Source organism: Atractosteus spatula, chromosome 16, assembly GCF_055471065.1.
Source record: "Atractosteus spatula isolate fAtrSpa1 chromosome 16, fAtrSpa1.hap1, whole genome shotgun sequence".
In the NCBI taxonomy this organism is placed as follows: Eukaryota; Metazoa; Chordata; class Actinopteri; order Semionotiformes; family Lepisosteidae; genus Atractosteus; species Atractosteus spatula.
Window position 1 is genome coordinate 12,827,144 of NC_142721.1, and position 27,675 is coordinate 12,854,818.

A 27,675-nucleotide genomic window follows, 5' to 3' on the forward strand; every position below is an offset into this window, starting at 1 on the left:
CTGATTCAAAGCTGAGCTGAGTATAAATCACTAGATCACTAGCTGTTTATTTCTTGTATTGGTGGTGGAAAGGATTAGGGTGGCACTTCATAGTGGGTTTAAAAAATAAAAAGAGAGAAAAACCAAAGGATTGAAGAAGGTGTCTGGGTTATCAATGTGTTGTAAATCCAATTAGGGGCTGTGTGTCTTTTCCTTTTAGCCCAGGGCTGTTCATAAAGCCATGCAATGTGCTGGATTATTGCGTGAGATGCTGGCAGACCACTTCAGGATTACTCTCTGCCAAACAGACAAGTTTCCAAGAACAACCTCGCTTGCCCTCTGTGGGCTTCAACAAACTCTGTGATAGTGGCATGTACACAGGCAAATTGCCCGTATTTTATCTTAACATGCCTTTCTGCTTATGGTTTAACTGCCGGTGCAGAGGAATATTACCCAGAATCTCAGTCATCATTACATCTGAAAAACTGTACTGTGTCACAACGACAGTCCAGTCTCATCTGGATCACAGGCATTGAGTCAACCATTTTTATCTTCTTTTTTTCAAAATCATAACCAGTCTGTTCAACATGGTCCACATGGTCACATGTCATACTGGTGTCTTTGTAATCATCTTTGATGATCAGCGTATTCCCTTTTAAGTTCTGCTGTATGATAAGCACATGCTTTATCTGCATGTAGCCATAAATACAGAGACAACATCTCTGTCAGACATCAGTGTCAGAGAACTGTATGCTATAGATCTGTCGATTCCATTTTGCTTTATTCCATCTACTGTGGTAGGTGGCAAAAATTAAATGGATACTGTCCAAATTTTCTTTGAATGAAAGACATCCATGGTGGTCTGGGACAAGAAGAAGCGAGTTCCAGAAACTGAGCAGGCTGTTCTGCAGACCCATCTGTCTTTGTGCATATAATGTTGAGAGTTTTACATGTCTCCACCAAAGTAACGAGTCTTTCATTTTCTATCTGACCACTCTGCGCTGTCTTTTTACACATCCGCCTTGCATCAGACCAGGTTCTAAAATTGTGAATACCAGCCTGTCCAGCAGTGCAGTTGTTTGGAAATGTAGTGTCACAATTTGTAAATACCTGCCTCTGCAGCGGTGCAGTTGTTTTGTTTGTAGACCCGTTTCTAAATTTTGTAAATAGCAGCCTGTCCACCAGTGCACTTGTTGGCAAGTGTAGTTCTGCAGTTTATCAATATCAGCCTATCCAGCAGTGCTGTTGTTTGTTGACCTGGTTCTGCAATTTATAAATACAACAGTGCTAGGCTGTCCTGCATTACAGAGATATAAGCAAATCATTTAATCAATTAGGTGTAAATTCAGTAAACATTTTAATTTTTCCAACATCGAGTTAAGAGAGATGATGCAGTCTTGCTTAATTTTCTATGGAACTGTGCCTTTCAACTACAGTTAATTGCAGTTTTGTTTATTCATTTGGAAACTCTTCAGTTGGAATTGCTGTTATTGTAACACTTGAGAGGGGACAATGGCAGAAGTGGCGAAAATGTTCAATATTTTTTATTTCAGTCAGTGACTACTGTAAAGTAATGACATGTTAAATGCTTTGAGGTTGAGTTCATGGAAGTAACATTGCACAATGGGGATGTATTTTTTAAACATGTTGATTCTTGGAATTATTGAAAATGTTAATTGCCTGTCCCTATTTAAAAGGCACAATTTTTATTTGCTTTTCTGGGATTTGTGTAGAAAATGCAGTAAATGGCACTGCCATTTGTGCCATTTGGTGTGTTTTGTGCATGAAAGATAAGTTGCATTCCAAATCATTTCTCATTCATTGCATTGATCATAAATATTTTTCTGTTTACACTGTGTCGTCTTGTTAATGGCATGCTTTATGCCAATCAATGTGGTGGGTAAATGTAACTTGGTGAATGTAGAATCTAGGTAAGAAAAGTAGAAACTACACGTTGTACGTTTTCCTAAATGTGCAAATGCACCTGACAGGAGTACGAGGTTCAGCCATTTTTAGTTAATTGTTCAAATTCTTAATTGCTGCTTTTTAAGGTGATAATTAGTCTTAGCTGTCAGTGTGCTGCAAGTTCACCAATGTGAATTTTCCAAATGCTTATGTAAAATGTTGTTTATTGCCATGAATTGAGGCGTAGATGTCTTGGGCAGTATAAAGCACCTTTTCCTCAGTACAGTGCGTTGTAAACCAAAGTCAGAATGGAGATGCTCAGACACAGGGTCAATTCATACTTTAATAATGATTTTAGTTTACAGCAGTGATCGTAGAAAATACAGTTACACATTTCTGTTCAGTTTCATTTAAATATAATTGTACTAACAAGTAACAACTTCACATTTATAGCCGTGCTCTCTTTTTAAACCTAGGAATAAATCTGATTTAAATCTAAAACTGATGTATAGGATCGCTTGCATTTATGAGAAGAAAAGTGGGTAAACAGTTATTTTCATAAACAATTTAACTGGCCATTGTATCTAAGAAACCGAAGCTCTTCAGCTCTCGAGTCTGAGAGAGTATGTCTGAAGACCTTCACAGTAGTGGGGAAAAAGGCTCTCAACTGATGCAGATGATGGCAGCATTGCAAGGTGTTTGGAGTGTGGATGGGCAAGCTGTGGAAGGGGCAGCTTGGTTGATGTTGCTAGAAACCTGGAGTATTGTCTGCTTCTTCCTGGGAGATGAGCTGGCTAAAGTAGCTTTCTGAAAGAGTCATATTGGCTGTGTGAAGCTGAGACCTGAGGGACGACAAAGCTGTGAACTTGAGCTAATCTGAGCGCTTCTTTTTGGAGTTGCTCTGTTGTCTCACTAATTTACTAATTTAGTAAGACTTAATAAATTCCTTCTCTTATTTTGTCTTGGATTTTGCAGCCAAATGCTTGATATCCTGCCATGTTCTCTACTAACAGTGCAACTGCAGCCTAGCCCAGTGTACACAGCTCAGGGCCTACTGAAATCATCTGCAGATGGCTTTTCGTCTGTGTATTTTGTATTTTACCAGATGCGCACTGAAATTAAATAATACGTTTATGCTTTGTGGAATTGGCTGTTGCATTGTGTTTTTTTTTATTTAAATTTGGAATCGCTAATTATTTTTATTATATACCCGCCCAGTTTGGAATTGCCAGTTATTTTATGACTTATGGCTGCAACTTTCATACGGCAGGAGGAGAACGTGGACCAGCACACGTGCCCCTGTGACACATCTGTTTGTCAGAGAAATTTATAACAAGCATCAGCGCCACAGTGCCAGGAATGATCTTCTTAGCAAAGTGGCCTCATCCAGGGTGACATCCAGAATAGTTAATAAAACAAAAACTGAATACAAAAAAATCGTTTAAAAAAAGTTAAAAACAACACAGACGGTGAGGCAGGTATGTTGGAAGAGCAGAGAGAAAATAATTTGAGGTCAGTTCCACACAGAGTGGACTCTTGAGCCTACTTCAAGCATGAGGGCCTTCTTCTGCATGCTGGCACAGTGTCAGCAAGCTGAGAGGAGAAAGGCGTGCAGTTATCTGTTCCGAATCGGAAAATAACTGGTTCTTCAAGGCTTTTTTTTTAAGAAAAGGTTTGCAATAGTGGGAGAGCAAGCGCAGTCAGTGCAGATAAGGTGATGAGGTTTCTTATTGGAGGCTGTTCAACCACATGCAGAGGAGATCCCAGTGGCCTGATCCCCACCCTGACCTTGCAGAGCTACACCCAATGTACACCACTTCTTGTGTCACAGTTACACTGCGTTAGTGACGTGGCCCAGCCTTGAACCAGGATCTTTTGGTCCATAGCAGCTGTCTGAGCAGAACCCTTTACTGTTTTAAACACTGAGCTGAGCTTCTTTAACCCTGAAGTACCCTCTGCTTTTCACATATTTATGTCGTGAAGGCAGTTCAGCTCAAGAAAGACGCAATGCATGTGTAATGTAAGTTATTAAAATGTTAATCCAGCTCATGAGAAGTAGTTCCAACTCATTTGATGTTCACAAGGGAGTGCTGCAAACTGCACCTGCACTACAATGGCTTTCACTAGTCTTCAGGAAGTGCCTCGTAAATTCAGCAATGTTAGCAGTTGTTGCATCCATCTGCTCTGTTCTCCTTCATAATCCGCTCTTTGCTGTTCTCTCACTGTCTGTGCTCCTGGACGGGCTCAGACTCTGCATGGCCTGCGCGTAGCTGCCCTGATTTGAGCCCGTGTCCTGAGGCTGGGGCAGTGGCCCTCGGCTTACGATGAAGGTCGCTCACCAGAAGAACTCGGTGCGGATCCTATCCGGCCGGGAGCGTGGCGCCCAGGGCTTCGGCTCGCAGCGCCTCCTGCAGCAGCTGGTGGAGGAGAAGGCGCGCTGCATGAAATGGCAGAGCCAGGTGAGGATGCAGTCTCGGCTGTGGGATGATGCCCGGGTCTCTTTGGCATTAGGAATAGGACCGTGATATAGGAGCTGCCACAGCAGACAGTGGCAAAGCTGGCGCTCTGAGCGCTGTAGGTCTGTTCGTCTTAGGGATCTGTTTTATAGGTACATCATTTCAGTCCTTGAAAATAACCTATTGAAGAGAATTTACTCATATATGAACAAGTAAAGGTTTATTCCATGCTGAAAAGAGAAGAAAAGAAATACAACATTTCTGCTGTGAAGAAGGCTGCACTGCTGAAACATTGTTTCTTTTCTTCTCTTTTCTGCATGGAATAAACCTTTACTTGTTCCTTTGCAGCCTATGCATGCTGACATGACTACCTACTTGATTTACTTAGATATGCTGTGAATACCTTTCTATCTTATTTTTAAATATGACCTTCAAACACATTACAAATTTTATTTGAGTGTTTTTACAGTAGGGTGGAAAGATCAGTGAATATTTGATACACATGCTAGGTTTGCATGTTGATTGTGTCCCATCAATCATCAAGATGTCATTGCTAGGAGTGCCTTGTCCTTTAACGTGTCTTTATTTTTTCTTTCCAGAAAGTGGAGCTGCCGGACAGCCCTCGTTCAACGTTCCTGCTTGCTTTCAGTCCCGACAGGTAGTAACTGGCAGCTGATTACTGGCACTCTCCATCTTACATAACAATCGTCTTTGAACACAAATTCAACTGAACATAAATCTACCACTAATTAATTTTAAAAAATCAGATTTGCATAATTTTTTATAGGTTCATCTGCATATATGGGTATTATTTATGGCCACATACAGCTTCCTTGGAGAACATCTGCAGTTTAATCCATTAGTTTTTATTCTCATTACTATAGCGTTGTTTATCTCCATACATTTTTTTTCATTTATTTTGTTGCAGAATGCATAATATTTATTATATTACAACTTGCGTTCAAGTGAGCTAACCAGTGTATAGGTATGGAACCTCTTACCGTCAAAGTGTAAAACAGTAAATGTGCTTGCGTGACAATTTGGCTCCTGTTTCTGTTTTCAGAACTTTTCTGTGAGTCAAGAACTGTGTAATTTATTATACACACTCTCAATGGAAAAGCCCGTTACAGATTATCACAGATTCCAAAGGTGGTGGATCAGTCTGTGAGGATGAATGACACTCACTTATACCTTAAGACCTCACTTGCTCCTCTTAAAATCACATCTCCAAAGAACTGTCTGCCGTTCATTGTTTTTGTAGATTGTATTGTGTCTTATTTGTTTTTTTTTTCATACTGTTCACTAGAAAAATATAGGTATAGGTGTGCATGTATATAATTGTAGTTGTACCTGCTTTGGAGTGTTTCTTAAACTTGCTGGGTTTCTGGTTGCACTGACCGCAAATGAGTGCACAGCTCATTGAAGAAAATGACTTGTGCGTTCTGCTAATTCCAGCTGCCTCAGCTTTCCTTTCTTTTCCTCCCACCTCTCTGCCTTAGGACGTTAATGGCTTCCACCCATGTGAATCACAACATTTACATCACGGAGGTGAAGACAGGCAAGTGTATCCACTCACTGGTGGGCCACCGGCGTACCCCCTGGTGCGTGACCTTTCACCCCACCATCTCAGGGCTTGTGGCATCAGGCTGTCTGGACGGAGAAGTCCGCATCTGGGACCTGCATGTGAGTATCGCTCCCTGTGTCTACATGGTACTGTGGCCTAAATCTGTAGGGACGTATAACGCTGAACAGCCTACCTGCAGCTGTAGGTACCACAGGCGATTTCTATGTTTAATTCATCACGAAGAAGGGATCTTGTTTCATTTTACATGTGAATACATGTAGAGCACACCCTCTTGGTAAATGTAAATGTTCTTGTTTCGTGCAGTGTGAACTTCATATGCGTTGTCGAGATTGGAGCTGTTTTTTTCTGATTCTTTTAATTTAAGAAACTTAGAAGAACTAAGAGAAAAATACAAAGAAAACAAACGGCAAGACAACGAACAAAAAGCGCAAACAAAATGCTCATGTCATTGTGTAGTTTTCTTGTTGAGATAAGAATAAAATATCTGTGTAATCACAAAATGATTGGATGTAGAAACCAATCAGGGATTAGTACAAAGGTTTGTTTTCAAAACATTTTTTACACTTTTCTTTACTGGTGTCCTATCCTCTGCTTTGGGAAACCATTCTTGTTTTTTTTTTTATTTCTGAATGGACTATTTTGCAAGTCGATGTGAAATTTGACTCATTTCAGATCTAATGAACTGTAGGGCCTTGTGCAAATTTAGAAGAACAATGCATTAAATGTTATTTCAACTAGTAACTTCACTCCAAAAAACTACAGTAAGCCTTCAGTACGTGGTGCTGGCTTCTATAAGAACGTGCAGCTTGTAAAGACAGAGTGGGACCGCAGTGCATTGGTAAAGTAGGTGTTTTAATGTGTTCCCATCCCTGTTATGACAGCGGCATCACATAAAGAAAATGTGGAACAGCATATCCATCGCAAAACAAGAAATAAGAAATAGGCACAAGCAAAATCAGCTGTTCTACTGACTGCGTGACAAATGCTTCCAGTGTACCTCCCTGTGGAGATATTGAATACCCTTGCTCTGCTCCTTTCCTTCACTTTTCAGCCGATGTTTCAACCCTGACATGTCTTTCCATTTTCCGCCTTCCCAGGGTGGCAGTGAGAACTGGTTCACGGAGAGCAATGCAGCTATAGCTTCCCTGGCCTTCCACCCCACTGCCCAGCTCCTGCTCATTGCCACCAATAACGAGATCCACTTCTGGGACTGGAGCCGGAGGGAGCCCTTCGCTGTGGTGAAGACCGCCAGTGAGATGGAGCGAGTCAGGTGAGCGGGGCACCGATCTTTAAGGGAGTGCGATGCGTACAACGGATGGAAACATTATTCCCTTTCTAAAAGTTCGTTGGTCCAGCATGAGTTTTATTACTACTTTTGTTGTCTTCTCAGTTTGGAAGACCCCAAATGGATTTTTACTTTGTTGCTTTTATCTCACAAATGAACAAGATGGCAGAATGTATGCAGAGAGATATCTGTCAAAAAGAGAAGTCAGCAGATAGAGAAAAGGCTTTATCTTGGTAGTATGGACTGTCAATACCTGGGTGTGATAGGATCTTTTTTAGTTGGGTTCCTGAAGTTTATTTAGGCTTGCGAGTACCTTATATTTTGCTTATGAAAGTGTTCCATATGAAAGTTCCTTATGAACCTCAGAAGGTTTCAGATGAATTACCCCTCTCACCACACAATCTCTCATGTAGTTATACTGAGTGCACTCTGTTCAATTGCTTGTTGTTCATTTAATTTCTAAAGCAATAACCTTTTCCTTGATCATGGTTTCTAAGCATCAGGTCAGTCCTGTGGTTGAAACAAGTGCAAGAAATACAAGAATCTCTTTCATTGTCATGAAGATGTTTTCTTCTTTTCATCATGCCAAACCTTTCTTACATCAGATTAAAAGCTCTGGTTCATATGTGGGAGGTGAGGATTGTAGATAGGTAGATTTACTAATAAGTGTAAAGTACTGCATGTTTGATGTTTTGTAAGAAACAGAAAAAAGCTAAGAAAATCTGATAGTTTACTAATTTACATTCTTTGATATAGGTTCGTGTAAGACCAAAACTAATTTAAAGTGGGAAGATGCTTTTCTGTACCTTATGCTTGTTTTCTTATCTTTTTATATTTTTAGGAAACTTTTCAAAGTGGGTGCATTACACGGGTGTAAGACCTGATTAAAAATTCAGTGTATGGATCTTGAAGCACAGCATGTAATGCCTTAGCAATAACGTTATTTGTTCTGCATTTGCTCTGATCCAACACCCTGCAAAAAAAGTCCGATTTTTGCAGAGATCTCATTTTCTAGACTTGTACTGAGGTCACAAGAAGCAAAAAAAGTAAATACAGAGCAAAAACGAAATTCAAAGAACACCAAGTTAAACCCTTTACAGAATGTAATAAAAAGTACTGTTTACTCCATTTCAGACTGGTGAGGTTTGATCCATTGGGCCACAACCTTTTGACAGCCATTGTTAACCCTTCAAACCAGCAGGTGAGTATTTCTTTTTTTACACAGGAAGGATCCTAAGATATTATTACAAAAGTTGACAAACTCTTGCTCATGTATGTTTGTTGTGCTCCGTAGCCAAGATTGAGACATGTTCAACTTGTTCTTCCAGTGCACATGCTTGCCGTGTTGTAAAATCTTGGTAGTTTTCCGTTCAGACTCGTTCTCTGGTTTCTTTGTTAGAATGATGACGACTCGGAGATCCCCATGGACAGCGTGGAGATGCCACACTTCAGACAGCGCTCCCTTTTGCAGTCCCAGCCTGTGCGTCGCACCCCGCTTCTCCACAACTTCCTGCACATGCTCTCCTCACGCAGTTCAGGCACGCAGGCGGGGGAGCAGCCCCCCACCGAGGAGAGCGCCGTGCCCCCCAGCCTGCCTTCCGGGCGGTACACCTCCCTGAGGGACCGGCCGGCCTACCAGGGCTGCGTCCAGCACCTGGGGATGGTGTGCTTCTGCAGCCGCTGCTCGGTGGCGCGCAACCCCCCGTCCTCCCCTCTGCCGAGCGAGGACGCCGGCGGCTCCCAGGCTGCCGGCTCGGAGGCGGCCCCCCACGCTTCCACCTTCACCTCCGCCCGCACCGAGCCCCGGCTCCCCAGCGAGCAGAGGAGCAGCGAGCGGCCCTCCGCCTTCAGCAGCGTGCACAGCAGCACGGCGGGGAACACGCTGAGGAACCTGTGGCCGGGCCCCGGGCGCAGGGGCCTGCTCGGGCTCATGGCCAATCAACCCTTAGGGCACCAGCAAATGAGCCGGGACCCCTCTTGGCGTCTGGCGGGAACTTTTTGGAACACCCAGAGTGAAACGGGGGATCCTGGGAGCAGCGGCGGTGGGGGGATGCCCCCACCTCGGACTAGCGCTTCCTCCGTCAGCCTGCTGTCGGTGCTCAGGCAGCAGGAGGGCAGCTCTCCGTCCCCCGTCTACACGTCCGCCACCGAGGGCCGGGGCTTCCACGTGCCGGCGGATGGCGGAGGTGGCGGCAGCGGCGGCAGCAGCAGCGGCAGCACTACCGCCGCCGCCGCCGCCAACAACAACAACAACGGCTGCACCGTCAGCACGAGCAGCGGCCACCACCCCCTGGACGAGGCAAGCCAGAGCAGCCCGGCCTCCATCCGCAACGTCCTCCAGTGCAACCTGAGCCGCTACTTCATGGAGTACGACCGCATGCAGGACATGGAGCAGGCCATGAGCGGCGAGGGCTCCCAGCCGCAGCCCACCGAGGAGCTGCTCAACAACAACATCGACTCCGACCGGCCCGGGCCCTCCCATTACCAGCCCCCCCACAGCAGCGAGAACAGCTCCAACCTCTTCCGTGGCCACCTCAACCGGTGCAGGGCTTGCCATAACCTGCTGACCTTCAACCATGACACCCAGCGCTGGGAAAGGACAGGCCAGACCTCCTCCACCGCGAGCGAGGAGGGCACTTCCTGGCAAGCTCCTAACCCGGCTTTTGAAGGCACGGGCGGTGGGACGCGGGAGCCCCAGCCGCCGGAGAGGAGAGGGGGGGCCGCGGGGGCGGTGGAGCCCGGCAGCGGGACATCCAGCAGCGAGAGCGGTTTCCACAGGCCAAGCTCTGCCACCCCGCAAGGGGAGCAGACAGTGGGCCTGGTCTATAACCAGGAGACCGGGCAGTGGGAGAGAGTTTATGGGCAGAGCGCTGCAAGCCGGCCAGGGAATGTACCACAAGAGGCCTTAAACCAAGAAATGCCTGAAGAGAATTCAGATGAAGATTCTCTCCGAAGGTAGGGAATAATCCTTTTTTTGGTAATAGCATTTTGTCAAGTAGCGTTTTTTTAATATGTGGTGCTAGAAAATGCCCGTTTTTTATCTGAAGTATAAAATGTATTTTACACTTAAGTCAACAGAGCGCAATGTACCAGTAAGTACCTGTTGTGTAGGTCTGCATCAGGGTATAGTTTGTACAGATGTTTTAAATAAAATGTGCAGATTAAGGATTAAAATTTTTGTACTGCTTTTATTTAAAATAACAGAATTTTAAATAGAGCGAGAAATGGCTTTTCATACTAGAGCAAATATTTTCATTTGCTCATTAGGATTCGGTCATGGCAGATTCTCATTTGGATTGTGCTAACTGCCTGTTTAAATGAAGATCTCGCGTCTTCAAAGTGATTTAGCTGTGGCCTTCTGTGACCTGTTAATGCACTTTCTGTTAACGGATGTGGTGATTTTAAAGACACCGGTGCATAAAATCTCCCAAGGGAAGCGATTGTGTGCAAGTGAGATTCATTATGAAATCAAACTTCAGTATTAAAATGATAAATATTACAAAAGATCTTGTACATTTGAATTGTTGCAAAAAGTATGTCTCTTGCAAAAATGTGCTGTTTGCCATGAGATGTTAAAGCAAAGTAGCCATTAAAAAAAAAACATTTCTTGTCCATTTATGTATGAAAAATGTGTACAAATGAGAGCCGGTTAAAAACGAGAGGGCACCATTTGGCTCATTTTTCTCATTTTGCTAAACTAATCAATTTATAGCATAAAATTCCATTAGTTCTGTCAGTTGTCTGTCTTTGTCCACAAGAATTCTAAAGTAGTTGTTTTCATCTGAATTCAAAATGCTCTTTGCTGTATTCACCGTACACCAATGTGTTTTTCTATCTGTTTTCTTTGAGGTTTGATTACGCCAGCTCTTCTTGTCCTTATCCTCCACAACAAGATGCCTTTATTTTTCAGGAGTTTTTATTCTCCTGTTTGGTTTATCTCCCAGCTGCAGACGGTTCATATCTTACAGTGTTAAATGGTGTCCGGCTATCTGGTTCTCCGAACTGTATAAAGGAACTGCTGAATTAATCTTGAGATGGCTGAGTAAAGACTGGGAGGCAGAGGGAGCATGACGCTTTTGCGCTCCATTTTGCAGAAGAGATTCAATCAATTACCAGATGCGTAGCACAGTCGAACACTGAAAAAAGATACCGTGAGATCAAGAGTTATTGGGACCCTTGATAAAGATGAACAAAAAAAGCCATATAAAATAAAAAGCACAGATAATGACCTATATTTTAGCCCCCCCCAAAGTGTGAGGCTTTTATTCTAATATAGTTATTTCAAAACAAGTGTTTTTGAGATACTATTTTTTCTCAAAAACACAGCTGCTAAAATGATTAAACAGGATCCCCTGTGTCTAGTACTTGGTACGGCCTCCTCTGGCTCGGACAACAGCACAAAGCCTTTTTCTATGTTGTTTTCCAGATCCTTGATGTCCTTAGGTCTGCACTTACGGACTGCCCTCTTCAGTTCAGACCTCAAGCTTTCAGTCAGGTGTTAAGTGTTGAAACTGAGATGGCCATTGCAAAATGTGGATTTTATTTTTCAGTTGGCCATTTCTCTGTTGATTTTGTGAGGTGTGTTTAGGATCATCGCCATGCTGGAAAATCCACCAGTGACCAATTTGCAACTTTCTGGAAGAGGCTACCAGGTTTTCAGGCAGAACATCCTGATACTTAGTAGAGCTCGCAATGCCATTGATCTTAACAAGGGCTTAGGGCCAGTGGCAGCAAAACGGCCCCATAAGATCAACGATCTGCCGCCATACTGTATTTCACAGAGGTTATGAGGTTCTTTTCTGCGGGTGAGTGGTGTCATCCGACCAGAGCACCCCGTTCCCAATAGCGTTAGGCAAACTTTAGCCACTTCAGTTTCTTTGTCGTCAGTGAGGGCTTCCTTTTGGCAACCCTTCCAAATAGCCTGTCGGCATGGATGTCCCATCTAATTGTTGATTTGGAGACTTGGTGACCCCAACACACATGGTCTCTAACTGTGACCCTTGCTTTCTTTTTGCCTCCCTCACCATCTTCCTCACCGGGTGTGGGGACAAGGTGCACTTGCATTCTCTGAGGTAACCACTGGTTTAGTGGTTTTAAACCTGTTGATTATTGCCCCAGTGGAGATGAGTGGTGTATTTAACATTTTATGTGCTTCTTGGTATGCATTACCCGATTTGTGAAGTCCAGCAACCGTTCGTCTCTTTTGTTTTACGAGGTTTTTTTGCCTTTCCCCATGGTGATGGATGCCAAAAGGTTTTCTCAAGTATCTTAACTCTATTTTTATATCCTGTGAAAAAGGAAGTCCGAAAAAATGTTCCTAAATACGGAATTGTATTTAAATGGGCAGATTTTCACTGCAGATTTCATTTTGATTTTCTTTAACAAAAACTTCTGACAGCTGTGTTTTTGAGAAAAAAATAGTAATACTCATTGAAAATCATTTGTTTTGAAATAATTGTATTAGAATAAAAGCCTTTTGGGTCATATACTATAGCTCTTTTTCTGTGCTGTTTATTTTATATGGGTATTTTTGCTGATCTTTATAAGGGGTGCCAATTGCTGAGGCCACTGTAGGTGCAGAAGTCTACTCCCATGTTAATATGACTGTCTGATCAACATTGCATAGATTCATGCCATTCAAAGCTGGTGGTGGACGCAGGATAGTTTTGCTTTGTGATATTTGATTGGGTTATGGGCCTTTTTTTTAAGCAATTCACTAACTATTTTATGCGACAGAAGGCACATAGCAGGCTCTTAAAAGTGCCTTCCATCTGTTGTTTTTCGTAGGTGTTCAGGAACATTTAGTGAACCCGGGGAGGTACATACCAGTAGGGTTTGTGTTCACTCACATTTACAGGAAAGCAAATAAGATCCTTGCAAAGGAAATCCCTCTCAGAGCACCAGCAACCATACCAAAGTAAATAACTGTTTCTGCAGCAGGGCTTAGCTGTACTTGAGTTAACAAATCTTGTGGTTTGTACTGCAAATGCAGCTTCGTTTTTACAACATAAGACACATTGTGGTGGTATTTGCATTTAGTTAGGACAAGTAGGTGCCATCTTACATTCCCCTGAAATAATTTTCATGTCAATATAGCAGTTATTGACATTATTTCACCACAGTGCATCTACTTCTGTTAACTTCTCGCTCATTGATTTGGGAATCCAGGATGTCCAAATTGGTTTCTTTGGTTTCTGCATGTTGCGTATCATGTCATGTTCGATTTAAAGGCATCAGCAGCACTGTCACTGTGGATATCGTTTGTATCAGCGTTTATTTCCCTTCCAATGTCTGATTTCCAATGTTATGTAAAGCAGGCTACCTCTTCAAAGAAGATTGGTCTTTTTTTTTCTTTTAATCCTGCACTGATGAGAGAGAGAGCTAAATTTCCTGTGATTTACTGGCAGGTTTCAAATTGCGCAAGAATTTAACATGCAAGGTGAAGGAGGATGCCTTTTGTCATCCTTGAGGGTATAAAACATCTCAGTACGTTTGGAGACAAACATCGTTTCCGTAGGTTACATGCAGTGCTATAAAGCACAGCTAAACTCTGAACAGAAAAGAGACACATTAACTCACCTTATGAATTTGGTTCGGTCTGAAGCAGGGAAGATGCTGGGGAAACAATTCAAAGAGTTTTCCTCTAGGTGGCACTGTACTACCAAACAATTTGCAGACCTGTAGATTATTACAGCTGTGTCCATCCTTGTTCCAGGGGTTTGAACTTTAATTGGTTCCTGCGTGGGATTAGCTAGCCTTGTGAGGGTCACAGTATAAACCGTTTAATTATGAAATCAAGTTGCTTGTGCTGCAAAAGGATGCGTTGAAGGGAGGTGTAAGGGAACAGAAGAGGGTGCGTTTGAATTAAAGACAGTCACACGTGTTTGTTTTGTATTTAAAGTTTTAACAGGAGGCAGGGGTCTGTTTCGTAATCATCCGTGTTTTAAGAATGGCAGGAATATGGTTGCTTACAGTGACATTCTTCTAATAAGTTCAAACCGGCTTGCAGCTGTGTCCAGTAAATTCATCAAAAAAGATGCTTTGGTTTCCTTGCATTGGTGAAACTCTTATTAAAAAATCCAGATGTTTCAAGACCATTTACATTCTGTGAAGATGTTTGCAGGCTGGCTACTAACATATGTCAGTAAAAACGTAGCTAATATCCTGAAGCATCATCTGTAGCAGCAGAGACCAGCTGTTTGTTTTTTTTGTTCTTTTAGCTTGAGACTTGTTTTTTGGTTTTCTTTAAGCCTTCAATGGCAGGATAAGATTTTACTGGTATGCACTATCCTTATTATGGGTGTGTTTTATAATTTTCCACTGTTCTTGTGTTTTAAAGTTGCAATTAGTGGTTGTGTGCTTACTAGGCTGAAAAGGACTCCTCCCCAGCCCCTCTCCCCCTGAGCTCTGAGGAGACTAAGAAATGTGTTGGAAATTTATGGCGCATAATCTAAATGGCTTTTGATTATGGCACATTTTCACTTTTCCTAATTTTCTAAAAAGAATCAATAAGAATAAATATTGACTTGCTTGAAAGACTTAAAATTTTCTGGATGATTGCATGTGTTATATACCATAAAGACTGCTGGAACTAGTGGCTTTCATTTACAGAATTTGATAAGGATTTATTTTAATGATTGTTTTTTATTGTTTTTAGAGCATGTATCTTTTGGCTGTATGTTGAATTGTCTCCTATTGGTAGTGAATGTATATCAAATGCCTAGCATGATAGACATTTAGATTTTTATGATACTGTAAAATAAGCAAATTTGGATTTCTGCTAGAGACATAAAACCAAATAAGATAAAACAGCAATTAGTGTGTTTGTCAGGACTTATAGTTACAGTATATCCAATTGAACTAATCTGATCTTGTGAAATAAAGTGTTACTGTTTTCCCTTCTATGTTTCTGGATAAAATATGGCTGCTCTTTGCTGTTCCTTTTCATTAAAAGTTGACTTGCATGGAGAATTTGACTCTGAACACAGTGGTGGAGTCCACAGGCTGTTCAGAAGCACTTTCACAGACTGGAACACTAATTACATGCCATGAAACTGATGGTTTCTGAACCCAAACACTAACAGGTAATAGCTTTTTAATACCATCTGTATGATTTACCTCAAGCTCAAGCATTCAGCCATTCATCCCATTTATTTGTCCCAAAATGATGTGCTAGTCAAGAGGTATTGACTCTCTTCTAATGTGAATTTAACAAGTCAGGCAATGGCGATGTCTTTCTTATATTTCATGCTTTCCCAATGAGTCTTTGAGAAATAGAGCGAGTTTTCGGGTAAAGTCTTTGTGCTTGATATGTGTAGGCAGGTGAGATGGAAAAGAAAATGAAACCGCTCTGTGACACTGCAAAGAAATTGAAGCAGCTCTGTTAAATAGGCTCATTTGTCTTTGACTTCTGACTGTCAAACACAACTTCGGGCTTATAGGTAGATGTTTGATTCACAGTGTTTCAAACAGGAGACGGACTTTAACTTAAATGTTCAGCAGTGTGTAATAGAGAAAAATGAAAAGACATTCTTTTAGTGGCAGAAGTGGAGATGGCAATTGAAATATAGATTTTCATTTTACTAGTTGCACTTGTGACAGTTTTTCTTTCAGAGCTGCATGCATAGCATTTTTAACTGCTTTTTGCGTTTAGAAAAGGCTAGCAGACCCAGCAGAGTTTGTAGTTTTGAAGAAGGAAACAAATTATATCTGCTGTTTTCATCCTTGAACTTCATATCCCCCAAAAAAAACTTTACTTTACGAATCCTCACGTAAAACAAAGCATTGAGGGAGTGAGAGGGTAAGCTCGCCATTCCCAATCGAATAGGAAACTTCCCTTTAATTTTATTTATTTAGTAAATGCAGGCTTTTCTGTTTTGTTGCGTGTAGCTTTATCTGCAGAGCTGTGTGGCCATGTCCCTGGAAACAGCTTTGCTTAAAACCTGTTGCCTTGAACTTTTTTGTTATATACAACAGCCATCGTTCTTTGGGGAGGTGGTGCTATTGGCATCCTGTAATATAATGACATGAATCAGGTGTTATATGTGAAAGAAGATGGGTGATATGAAGCTATTACTTAGCCTTTTTGGATTTTTTCAGTTGCTACACCTGCTTTGTGAAGCTTTCGGCATTCCTGTCCTCCTCAACCATTCCTGCACTGAGTTTGTACATCGAGCAGTGCTCACTGAAGAATTAGTCAGACGGGCCTGTAAAGAAGACGGCTGCAGTAATAAGTTGTTAATTAATAACCTTGTTTCATGAACAGTTCAGAATGTTCCAAATCTCTCTTTTTTTTCTAGTGAAAGCACTGCTTCATTCAGTGGCTTCTATCCCTTTGTAAGCATATCTCTAAGTGGAAATAAAGTTAAAGCGTGCTCTAATTTAATGGTTAGTTTCACAGGCGTGAGACATTTAACACTGTGGATTTTTGCTTACATTGCAGTCAGTAATGGCCAAACTAATGGCCTATATGGAATTTAATGAGCTATTTTAATGACATAAATGATGGTTAAAAATAGTTAGCTCTGCTGAGCAGAAAAAAAGAACTAGATTGATGTAACTGCCAAGATGTGAAACCTTAAGGGTTATACAGTGTGAGTGATTTGGTAACTTTTATCCGTATATTAATAAGAAACTTGTTTAATGATGGACTGTAGGAAAAGGTTTTGCTTGGCAATAATGGGGAAAATATTTTGTAACCTAGGAAACTGTTCTGCAACATATAGCAGTTCTTTAATGAGCAGACTTATAGCCCCTGCATTAACTTTTACCATTATAATTGTACAGTATTTAGCATGAATTTAGATTCCTATGTCATGGAAGATAAACTTGTATCTTAAGACACATGCTTGATTTTGATTTTGACATAAGCAGATGTGCAGAAAAGAATCTCTGTGACAGTGACTGCGTGCTGTACTTAATCTATAATGGAAAATGGTCAACAGTGAAATAAACACCAGTCAGTGAGTCCTAATGAAGAACATGATTGTGAAGAAAATTTTGCATTGAAGCAAGAGCATGGAAAAAAAGATAGATTTGTGGTAATGTAGTGCCTCAATTGCCTTCTTTTTCAATTGGACATTTACAGTGTGCAAGACTGCAGCTTTAGAATAAGCATAATTTAATTATCTTAGTCTCTATAGTCCACTGTTGTGACAGTCCACTGTTGTGAAGTATTTTTTTTAAATTAAACTTTGAGATCACTTATTGGAGGCTTGTTCTGATGATCCTTACTGTCCAGAGGTGAATTAGCTGTAATGCTGACTGAGCCCTTCCTGATGGTCACGTAAACTGTATCAAATCTAAGATCTCTCTTAGGGGTCAGTGTGCTGCAGGGTCCCTAAGGGCCTGTAGAGCCTGTTTTGTGTTTAATTGTGCCTTTGGGAATTGGTTTATCTGCTGGCACCAGTGGGTCAAACCTGCTACCTTCCACTACCTTTTTTTACCTCGGAGAATCAAGTTGACTTTAAGTATGCTATTGATCTTTCACTGTTGGAGTTTCTTCCTTGCACTTCGTTGAAATTTCCCCCGTTTGCGTCACAGAAACATTTGGCATGCATTTCCCTCTAGAGTCCCTCCATTTTATTGGTTAAAAAATGGACCCTAGGCTGTGATAGTTGCTTGCTGTGAAATTGGTAGAATATTTGTGTTGCCATTCTGTTTGCTGTGGGGAAATATCCTGCTTGTACTGCATGTAATAAAACATGAATTGAAAACTGACTAAAATGAAGTTTCATGTGGGCTCACTGCAGAGAAGGTCATAATGATGCGTTCGGTATTGCACTGAAGATTGCTCTAGAATTATACGTATTCATCATGTGAAATTTCACTTAGGGACTGTACATATAGGAAAGCTTAATGTGACTCCAAAAACAGCATGGTTGTAGGATCTTATTGTACGATATTAATCATCTCAGACCGCAGTACTTTACTGCAAGCAGTAAATCTCCAACTGTGGGTCAGGTAGGGATGTCCAGTGTGCAAACACAAGTCATATTTGGCTGAGTTGTAAGCCTGACTGAGTGTAAAAGTAATGTTAGGTACTCGTATAAGGTGTTATCAGAATTCTGACTTCTTAAGGCAGATTCTTTGATGCAAAACCACTTTATGGATTTGCCGTATTTACTGTCAGCTACCTGAGTAATGAACCTTTTCTTTCTCTCAAGTAGAGAAATACAAATCTCTAGGGTCTAAAACCTTCCTGTATTAAAAAGCAAACTGTGTTTTAGTCACTTTGTTCACTTACAGTACCTTCACACTGGCGTTAGGTACTTGAGCACAAAGCATAAAATCAGTTGTTACAATGTGAGATTTTATTGTTAATAGGTTTATATTTCCTGGCTCTCAAAAAGCCTTTTGCAGAATTTGTTGCGTTTAGTTTGAGTGGCATTGTTTAAGAACCACAGAGGTGCATTTAACAATGATTATTAGAACTGTTGTTAGAGCTTGTTAGTAGAACTGACATGGATCTTTGGAGATTAAAAACAGGACAGCAAAAGTTTTCTTGGAAATGGTTATTACAGGGTCTCCAGTTTGGAAAATTCACTACAGAGCTCTGTAGCACTAGTGAAGTTTTAGTTCACTCTGCATACCATCAGTGTCACGTTACTTGATTGTAGCAGCAAACATGCTGTGTATCTTATAACACATGATAAAAGCACAACAAATCTTCTCAATATCCGATAACACGATGTCCGAGATAAAATCTCTGCATATTTAGTTACGGTGCAAGAAAACTTAAAGACAACAGGAAATCCTGGCTTACTGATTTCTGACTTCCATCTTTGCACATTCCTACATGTGGTTCAGTTTTCGTTTTGCAGCAGATTTGTTCCTGCTACAGTATATCCAGTATAACGTACTGGTTCCCACAATTAAGTGTTTTAGCAAGAGAACTATATAGCCTTGGAACGATTATAGCTTGAAAGGGAAGGAGGAGTGGGGTGACTTAAATTGCCCAGTGCATCTTAAATGCTCATCATGTTGTCAAAGTACTGCGTTTGGGGCATTGCATGAGAGAAGAGCTCCTCAGAAAAACCACAAGTTTACATCTCACAAGGAGTGTGACGCTAGCCACTCTGACCTCTTTTGTGGCACCTCTGACATGTCCTGGTTTATGCCAGCGATTGCTCATTTGAGTTTGTAGTTCAGTCCACTTTTGAATTGAAGATTTCAGACCTCCGTTAATACGGTTCAGTGCCCCAGTATAAGGTGAGAAGAGGTGGCACTTCCTCAGCCGACGAGGCCAGAGCTCTTCCCTCTGTTTCTTGTGTACGCTGACTGAAGCGGCGCAGTGGCGGAAGTGGCTGACCCCGCCTCCTGGTCTTGTGTGGTGGGAGTGCCGGGGGTTGGTACTTGGTCCTTTCAGTAAAAAAACACACTGTACGGAGCCCTCAAAGCCCTGGTACTCCATTGGAAAAGCTCCCACTAAAACGTGGAGTCGAGGTGAATTCTGTGACGCAGTAGCCTTCAATAGTGGAGACGTCTGATTTCTAACGTGGTTATCATTATGTATTTCCTTCTCTGAGACCCTAGCATGCATCATAGTCTTCTATAGACCTAATGTGGGTTTGTCACTTTGTTTCCTTCTGTGAGAGCTAGGCACAATATACCAAACCAGCATATGTAATAAAGTTCTTTTTAGAACATAAAATTGGATTTTATCAGGTTATTTGCATTTTAGACACTTTTTTTTTCCATTTCCGTAATGAACTCTAGTACGTTTTGGAGGCTGTATGTATTTTTCCTCTTTAAATTATATGCACCAGCCTCTGGGAGTGGAAGTCCTGATGGCAGTTTATTAATCCACAGAAGCGGAGTAAATTCAGCTAATCCCCGAAGGAATTGGGTTTTCACATTCAGCTGAGATGTGCCGTTGAAGTGTACACTGTTCTGCAACTGCACGTTCTGCCAATTAGGCAGAGACAGGACAGGCGTGACTGCGAGCAGCTGTGGGTACTTCACTGAATCAGCCCTGCGTTTAATGGACTGGCTGGAGCTGAAAATTAAGTCAGGAGAAAGGAGGAAGCTTGGGAAGATTACCTATGTGCTCAGGGGTGACGTGCTTTCTTGTGCCAGTGTTGTATAGGTCCGGTGAAACTGGCAGAGCTTCAGTTTCTTGTGCTGTGCACCTTAGGAATAGCTTAGATGCCACATACTGTACATCAGAGTTGCCCTCACACTGTTTGGCACAAGTAACAGACCTGATCTAGCTGACAGGGCTTCTAAAAGGTATATCATGTAATATTTGGTGATTGAGTTGCTCTCAAATGATTTGTTTCCAATCCACGTACATTGTATGCAATGTACAGGAAGTCGTGTGTGTTACTTCATCTTATGCTTTCCAATTTACTTACTGTAATACGCTGAAGATGTGCGTGCTTTTAGTTAACTAGGAAAATGTAAGCAGAGCTGGTGAGCCAGTAGGTGGCTCTTTTTCCTCTGGAACAGAATTTTATAACTAATATGCCGTAGTGTGGTGACTGTGGATACTGTGTAGTGCAAGGGCCCATCCTTATGATTAGACATTAAATCAAGGTGCTGACTACACAGTCATTAAAGATCTCATGGCACTGTTCATATGAGTAGGGGGTTTAGATAGGCTATATTCCACTATTGACTTTTGTGCTCTTGTCTACCTAAAGTTCCCTTTTACTTTAAAGAGTGAAGTAGTTTCCCATCTCTCCATCTGATGTGTTTGGTGGGGTTGCAGGCAAATAACTGCTGCTGTGTCCTCCCCTCTAGGTGGATGTCACATTCCAGCAGTGGTGAAATTGTCTCTTCCTATATGCAAAACACTTAGCAATCCTTAGGAATGAAAAGTGATAGCCTATATAAATGCAAGGAAATGTAGGAAACTGTACTCAGTATTTTGGAAGATTATTATCCCATCTCCAAGTTCAGATACACTATAACAGTTCACGACATTCTTCATTCTTCAGTTGTGTGCTGTATTGAAAGGACTTCAGTGAAACTGTCCTGTCTAGTCTACGAAGGCCTTTATGAAATGGGGATTGATCCTGTTTTGTCGATGCAGAAAACATCAAAGTATAACATTCAGCTGGGTAGAAATGTGATGCGCAACCCTTGGTTTACCATCTTTTATTCTGCTATTTTGCAGGAGGCTGTTGGAGTCCTCTCTTATCTCCCTTTCTCGATATGACATATCAGGGTCTCGAGATCATCCCATTTACCCAGATCCCGCCAGGTAGGTGTTAATTCTGTTCAGGTGGCTGTGTTTCGGGGGCAATGTTAGATAGGGTTTAGGGCTCCGAATCCGTAACTGCAATGTCACGGATTCAAGTTCCCATTGCAGACACTGCTGTTGTACCTTGAGCAAAGTACTCCACCCCAGTTACTCCAGTCCCCCCAGCTGTGTAAATGGCTACCAGCATTGCTGAGGGGAGGCCCTGGGATGGATTAACATCCCATCTATAAAGAGGGGTTTAATGCAGCAGCCTGGCGAGCGTTAAGGCTATATCTGTTCAGGAATTTTATAATAAGATGGTTTTACAGGACACAGAGGATGCTAAGGTCACAAAGAACAGAAGAACGTCCTATGTATGTATGGGCTTTCACCAGCTCCCTAATGATGAAAGGATGATGAAATCAACAAAGTTACTGAATTGTTTAACTTTCAACGTTCTGCACAGAGAACGTCTGCACACATCTCAGCATGAGATGACTCAAAACAGGATTCTGGGACATAGACGTGAATAAAAACACAAAAAGGTAGACTAATTCCTGCGCTTAAATGATTCTTCATTGATAGCTAGAAAGTTCATTCATGTTCATTCTATTTGTCCGTGTGCCAAACATTCCATCATACATGTGTGTTCCCGGTATACTTTTTTAAAACAGTAGATATATATTACTCCTTAATGGATATTATACTGTTGATCAAATGCTGGTTTATACATGTAAAGGTGAGACACACAATTCTTCCTTTTCCTCGATAAACAAAATTCTGTTTTGGGGGTTTATAAGGGTATAAGCTACAAACGGGAGGAGGTCATTGGGCTTGTCTAGCGTCATGGCTTCCACACCGCGTGGCTGGGTGCTGTGTTCCCCCCGTGTCTCGCTCGGCTCTCTGTCTCGGTGCAAATCAAATTGGATTTCATTGGCATTGTTAAACCGCAGCCGCCGATGTCGACGTATTCATCAATCGGCACTTCAGAACCCCTGCGATGCATTTTCCAGTCACACTTCCGGGTGTCAGGTCTGCAGGACCCTTCGTCAGATCAGCACATTTTGGCCTGAACTGTATTGATTTTGTGCTCAGTGCTTACAGCTTGTTTCTACAAAGCCCTGACTAAAGGCAATTTGATCCCATTTAATTTTCTCCTGTTTCATTCATCTATCATATCTTCAAGTGGCTTTTGACAGCGTTGTCAGAATCCATGCATCTATTTTTAATTGTTCTTGGAAATGGAATGTACCTGTAGGTAAACGAATAAATGAAAACTGAGAAAAGAAATAGGCTATTCTTCTTTACTTTGTAAAGAGGTTTGTTTTATTTCATCTGCTGTTTTCAGAGTAACATTATTTATTACGACACTGACAGATGTGTATTTCGGTTTAGAAATATTACTGATGCAGCACCACAGTTTTAGCTAGGTTCTAGGAAATCTAGTCATTTTGCAGTCATTGCAATATTTTTGCGTTAGTGTTGATCTAAAATACAAGCCAAGATTGCAAGATTTGCAAGACTTGGATGCAGGTATTTAATATGGCCTCTTCTGAATATCAGAAATATTCATGAGTTAGAAATTGCATATTTTCTTTTATTGTAATATCCATTCCAAAAAAAAAAACATTCCTCTAAATGACCATTACTTTTTCACTTATTAGCTTAAAGTTTTCTTATTATCGGGATTTTATCAGAAGGTTTGGGATGGAGCTTATGCCTACTGCACAGTAAGAGAAGGGCATTATAGGCTGCCGTTCTGTTAAACCTTTAAGAGATGTAATTGAATTTGGCGCAGTGCTTTCTCTGCTCTTTTAGTCAGCTGCTATACTTCAAGTCCGTGATCCTTTGCTTTTCGCAGAGCTTGTTCTTTGACTATTTCGTATGTTGAGAGGCTTGAATGACGGCCTGTGAATGGAACATTGTAGAGAGCCAACTGAAATGCTCTACCCTCCTCCAAACCATTCTTGCTCTCCCTGTAATATTGGGGCAGGCTTTTGTATTACTGAAGGTGAAGCACCTCCAGTATTTGAAATGTATATTTCATTGGTAATCGTGTAATGTTTAGATATTAGCAAATTGTCATCGGATTTTGCTTCGAAGTTTTATTTTCCACATTAAAATTATCCCCAAATACGAAAGCTACATCACAAGAAAGGAAAAGAAAGTAATGATAAATGTTCTTCAATTCTGTTTTTTATATTCTTTTTTGTGGGTTTGTCACTACATCCCACTGTTTGCATGAGGACAGTGCTGGAGGGTGCTGATTGGGCTTTAACCTTCACCTTGGATGCACAGAGCTATAAATCTCTACAAAACTTTTCCTTCCAAGTTTTTGTGTTTTAGTAATTTAATGCAGTCCAAGCAGGTAGAGGGTTTTAAAAAGATCTTTAAACGAAAGTGGATTTGTAATTTAAACGCTGGCGTTGGCAACAACCAGAATCAGACCAGTTGCTCCAAAACGATGAAGGGTGGCAGAGAGGGCAACCAGCTGGCCAGCAAATGCCTTTTTAAAACCCTGTCTTAGGTTATCCCAGGGCCTGCAGAGCAACACAGTCACACAAAGCAGTGCCTCTTTCTTGATCAGAGCACATGTGGTTTGGGTTTCTAAGTATGAGTTCTGAGTTCCGTTCTCTCTGAACCAGCAATTTGTCATTCACATTTCTGGTTTATATGCAAGAAATTGTTAAAACATATCTAGACCTTTAACAAGAAGTAACTTACTTGGCACCATCTTCCTTGACCCGTAAAAAAACAATCTTGTTTTTCTTGTTTTCAAACATAAAAACCAATGGTTGAACACTTCCTGTCTTTGCCAGCTGACGATGTGACAATGCGATGGTAATTAATTGTCTTTGCTTCATTGTAAGAAGGATGCAGGCCTTTTAATACTTCAGACACCTTTTTTGTCTTATGCAGCTCTATTTGTTTGTACTGTGGACATGTACAGTAGCTGACTTTGAAATTCATTGTAATTCCTCCATAAAACCTCTGTTTGGATTATCATTCCATCATTATTAAATAGTTTTTTCCATTTCCAAGCTTTGAGATAAGCAGTTAATTGTATTTTACTTTTTTTGTACTATGTTTGCAAAGAATAGCTTTGTGTTTATGTAAAGGTGTCTGCTGTGCTTCTCAGAGTCTCCATCAGTTGAATTATCTGTCTTTCATTCAGGAGTGTGACCTTGCACAGTACTTGTGTCTCAGCTGTCCAATGTTATTTTAGTGGGCCATTGTCAGGGGACTAGCCCTTTGAATGAGATGCTTCTCATGGTGGCTGTGGAAATGTTTATTGTTTTGTTCATGTGTGTTGTTTTCGAACATTAAGAAAAAGACACAAAAACATGCATTCACAACCACATCAGATACAGCTGATTTTAAAAATAAGTTAGCCTGTTTGATTATTCAAACACAAAATACCATGGTGATTATGGTCTTATGACTTACTCTGTCTTAAATTGTAGCAGGATGTGAGAAAATTAATGAGAATGCTTTGAAGTAAAATTGTCAAGTAAAAGGTTGTTGTAGTCTGCAGAAATAAAAGCTTTTATTTTGTCTTTGAATTCCAAAATAACAGTTCCGTCACTCTTGCATTCATACGGAATTATTAACTCTGTATATAGATTCTGCAGCCTTTATAAATAAATACATTTAAAAGTGACAGAAACAAAAGCAATGAAAGATTCGCTGTATGAAGTTCATCAGTTTGAGTGAATTCATTTATTGCCTTTGTCTCTCAGGCACTGTTGAGATACTTCGGAGTAAGACATATTTCTTAATATAATACAAAGCTGGAGCTGTCCACTGCAATAAGTAGTCAGCCTTAAAGTGCTTATCCCAACACAAAATAAATTGTGCCAGGAAAAATGAAATAATCATTATAAACTCTCTTTCATAGCATGGTTGATCACCCAGTCTGCTTTTTGTGATTGATCACCTCTCTTCCACAGACCGTTTTCAAGTGTGATGAATTAGGATTAAAGACTTTACTGAACAGATTGCCCCTAGACAGGGGACTTGTGCCCTGTTTAGGTTTTGTAATGTTCATTTATTGCAGATGTTAAAAACAGGTATATGAGACGGGGGGAGCTGACAACATTTTCTTGCAATGGTTTTTGCAATGTGAGAAATTGTTATCTCATACAGAAGTCATCATCATTCTCTGCCCATTGTCATGAATCGTTCTTTAATTTTGTAGGTCTAGCCTAGAGCCTCATTTTGCAGTACAGTTTGTTAAAAATAGCAAATCCAGGAGAGTTAAATGACTTCTCCTTCACTTCCAAAATGATATGCAGATCTTGGAAAGAAGTGTAATGAAATGAGCATACACTGTAAAATATTTGTGTATCGAAGTAAGTCATGCATTTTTGTACATTTTCGAAAGTTTGCTTTCCTCTGTGTGCTGAAGACGAGTTCCAAACTACTACATCCAGAGGAGGTTTTCCTGCTCTTCTGGATGCAGTACTTATAGTTTTTGTGGTTCCTTCTTTGATTGATCAGTGCATTGGGATTCCTTGTCCTTGTAGCAGAAAGGCGCTATATGAAATAAAGGTGTCTGTTGCTGGTGGTGGTTACAGGTTGTCCCCTGCTGCCTACTATGCCCAGAGGATGATCCAGTATCTGTCCCGCCGGGACAGTATCCGCCAGCGCTCCCTGCGCTACCAGCAGAACCGGCTGCGGCCCTCCTCCGACGGCCCGGCCAGCAACCCCTCCCAGTCCATGGAGAACAACGAGGTGGATTTCGAGGAGTTCGAGTGAGTTCAGATTACGTCCTCCTATTCAGAACCTTAGAAAGCTTGCTAAAGGAGTCCACTTGCCCCATCAAGCTGGTGTGGATTCCGGTACCTAATTGCTACCAGGATCTTATCTGGCCAGGGAATCGGCTTTGAAATCATGGCTGGGTAGCTTGTTCCAGACGCCCTGCACACTTTTGTACACAAGTGTGCACTGGCCACCCTGTGAACAAGTAGCTCGCTGAGCTGGCTTGCGAGCAAAAGAAGCAGTGCAACACATTAAGATGCACAGAAGAGAAAGGGTGCTGAATTTAAATACTTTAGACTCAAAATCATGCCCCAGAGGGCAAGAGAAATTATCTTGAATTTGCTAAGCAGTTGGCAATAAGGAAGCACTCTTAAATTATACAAATGTGCAGTCAGTCTTGGCTGGAATTTAAAAATGTGTTTCTGTGTCTTTAAAATGTGAAGGAGAGCCCTTACTAGATTTTGTGAATCTTTATCTTTTTCATGAAATGCATAGGCGAGGGAAGATGATTGAAGTGGATGTACTTACCTTGTATTGTCTGGAGGGGGTGCCAGATTGTGTGCAACCATATTGAAAGGAGTGATTTATTATTCAATTTATATGTTGAGATTTATTATGATTAGCTGTATTTTTTTATTGTACAGTATGTACGGCTAAATGACTTATTTATGACTGGTTAATATAGATGTGAAATCCGTATTTGTATGTGTGTGTATAGGTATAGTTTTTATGATAACTGGACAGACATGAATATGATGGACTCAATGGATTAACCATTTTTCTTTTCTGAATTGTGTTAAACTAGTGGAATTAAGCAGGGTAGTTAGTTGCAAAAGGCTTCCTAAGCTATGTTGCGAAAGAGGCAGTGTGTTGCAACTGTTTGGTAAGTAGTTTGTTGAGTGTGTGAGATTGCTGTTGACAGGGGTTTTGTATTCTGTGCTTTCTGCCTGCTAATTGCAGTTTTGGAGGAAATGAATCCTGTGACAGCTGCAATTTATGTGTTGGACTGGATTAAAGAGCAGTGGGTTCATTCGAGGCTTCAGTCATCCCAGGACAAGGGAATTCAAAGCATCAAGATTTAAATATCTGTTTCTGTTCTGGAAAGATTTGTATGTTCTACATGTTATTTACACATTTACATTTACATTCAGACGTAATATTCTGAATTAGTGTGCGCTAATTAGGTAGTGTTGTTTTTGCATTTAGGAAACACTTGAATATGGCGGTGTTTTGAATTTCAGATGAAAAAACTTGGCAAGTTCTGGCCCTGATAAGAGTAAGATTCTGGTTAGAACCAGGAAGGTGTAGTGGTTTTTCAAAGTAAAGTTGATACACTTTCTAGTACAGGAAATATTTTCAACTTCCTGTTTTTATGATCTGGCAGTTAATTATTGCTGTATGTAATTGTAACAAAATTAAATATTTATCTTTGGTTTTATCTACAATTTTTAGGTATTATCCCATAATCAGCTGTGAGATGACTGGGTTTAACAGACAAATAGGGAGAAAGAAGGTGCTG

At 41.1% G+C, this 27,675-nt stretch overlaps 1 protein-coding gene across 2 annotated transcripts in view; it reads left to right on the forward strand.

The window, feature by feature from the left end:
• The window catches only part of ambra1a (autophagy and beclin 1 regulator 1a), a 103,218-nt gene that overhangs the window by 1,627 nt on the left and 73,916 nt on the right, over nt 1-27,675 (forward strand). The window contains exons 2-9 of one of the 2 annotated variants that reach the window (XM_088935096.1): nt 4,133-4,343; nt 4,940-4,998; nt 5,840-6,023; nt 7,023-7,195; nt 8,345-8,411; nt 8,610-10,165; nt 21,330-21,416; nt 25,973-26,149. In XM_088935096.1, the coding sequence (XP_088791222.1) occupies nt 4,209-4,343; nt 4,940-4,998; nt 5,840-6,023; nt 7,023-7,195; nt 8,345-8,411; nt 8,610-10,165; nt 21,330-21,416; nt 25,973-26,149 (2,438 nt within the window). In that variant the 5' untranslated portion in view covers nt 4,133-4,208. The remainder of the gene's footprint in view (nt 1-4,132; nt 4,344-4,939; nt 4,999-5,839; nt 6,024-7,022; nt 7,196-8,344; nt 8,412-8,609; nt 10,166-21,329; nt 21,417-25,972; nt 26,150-27,675) is intronic. The other variant, XM_088935097.1, reaches the window with a different exon arrangement.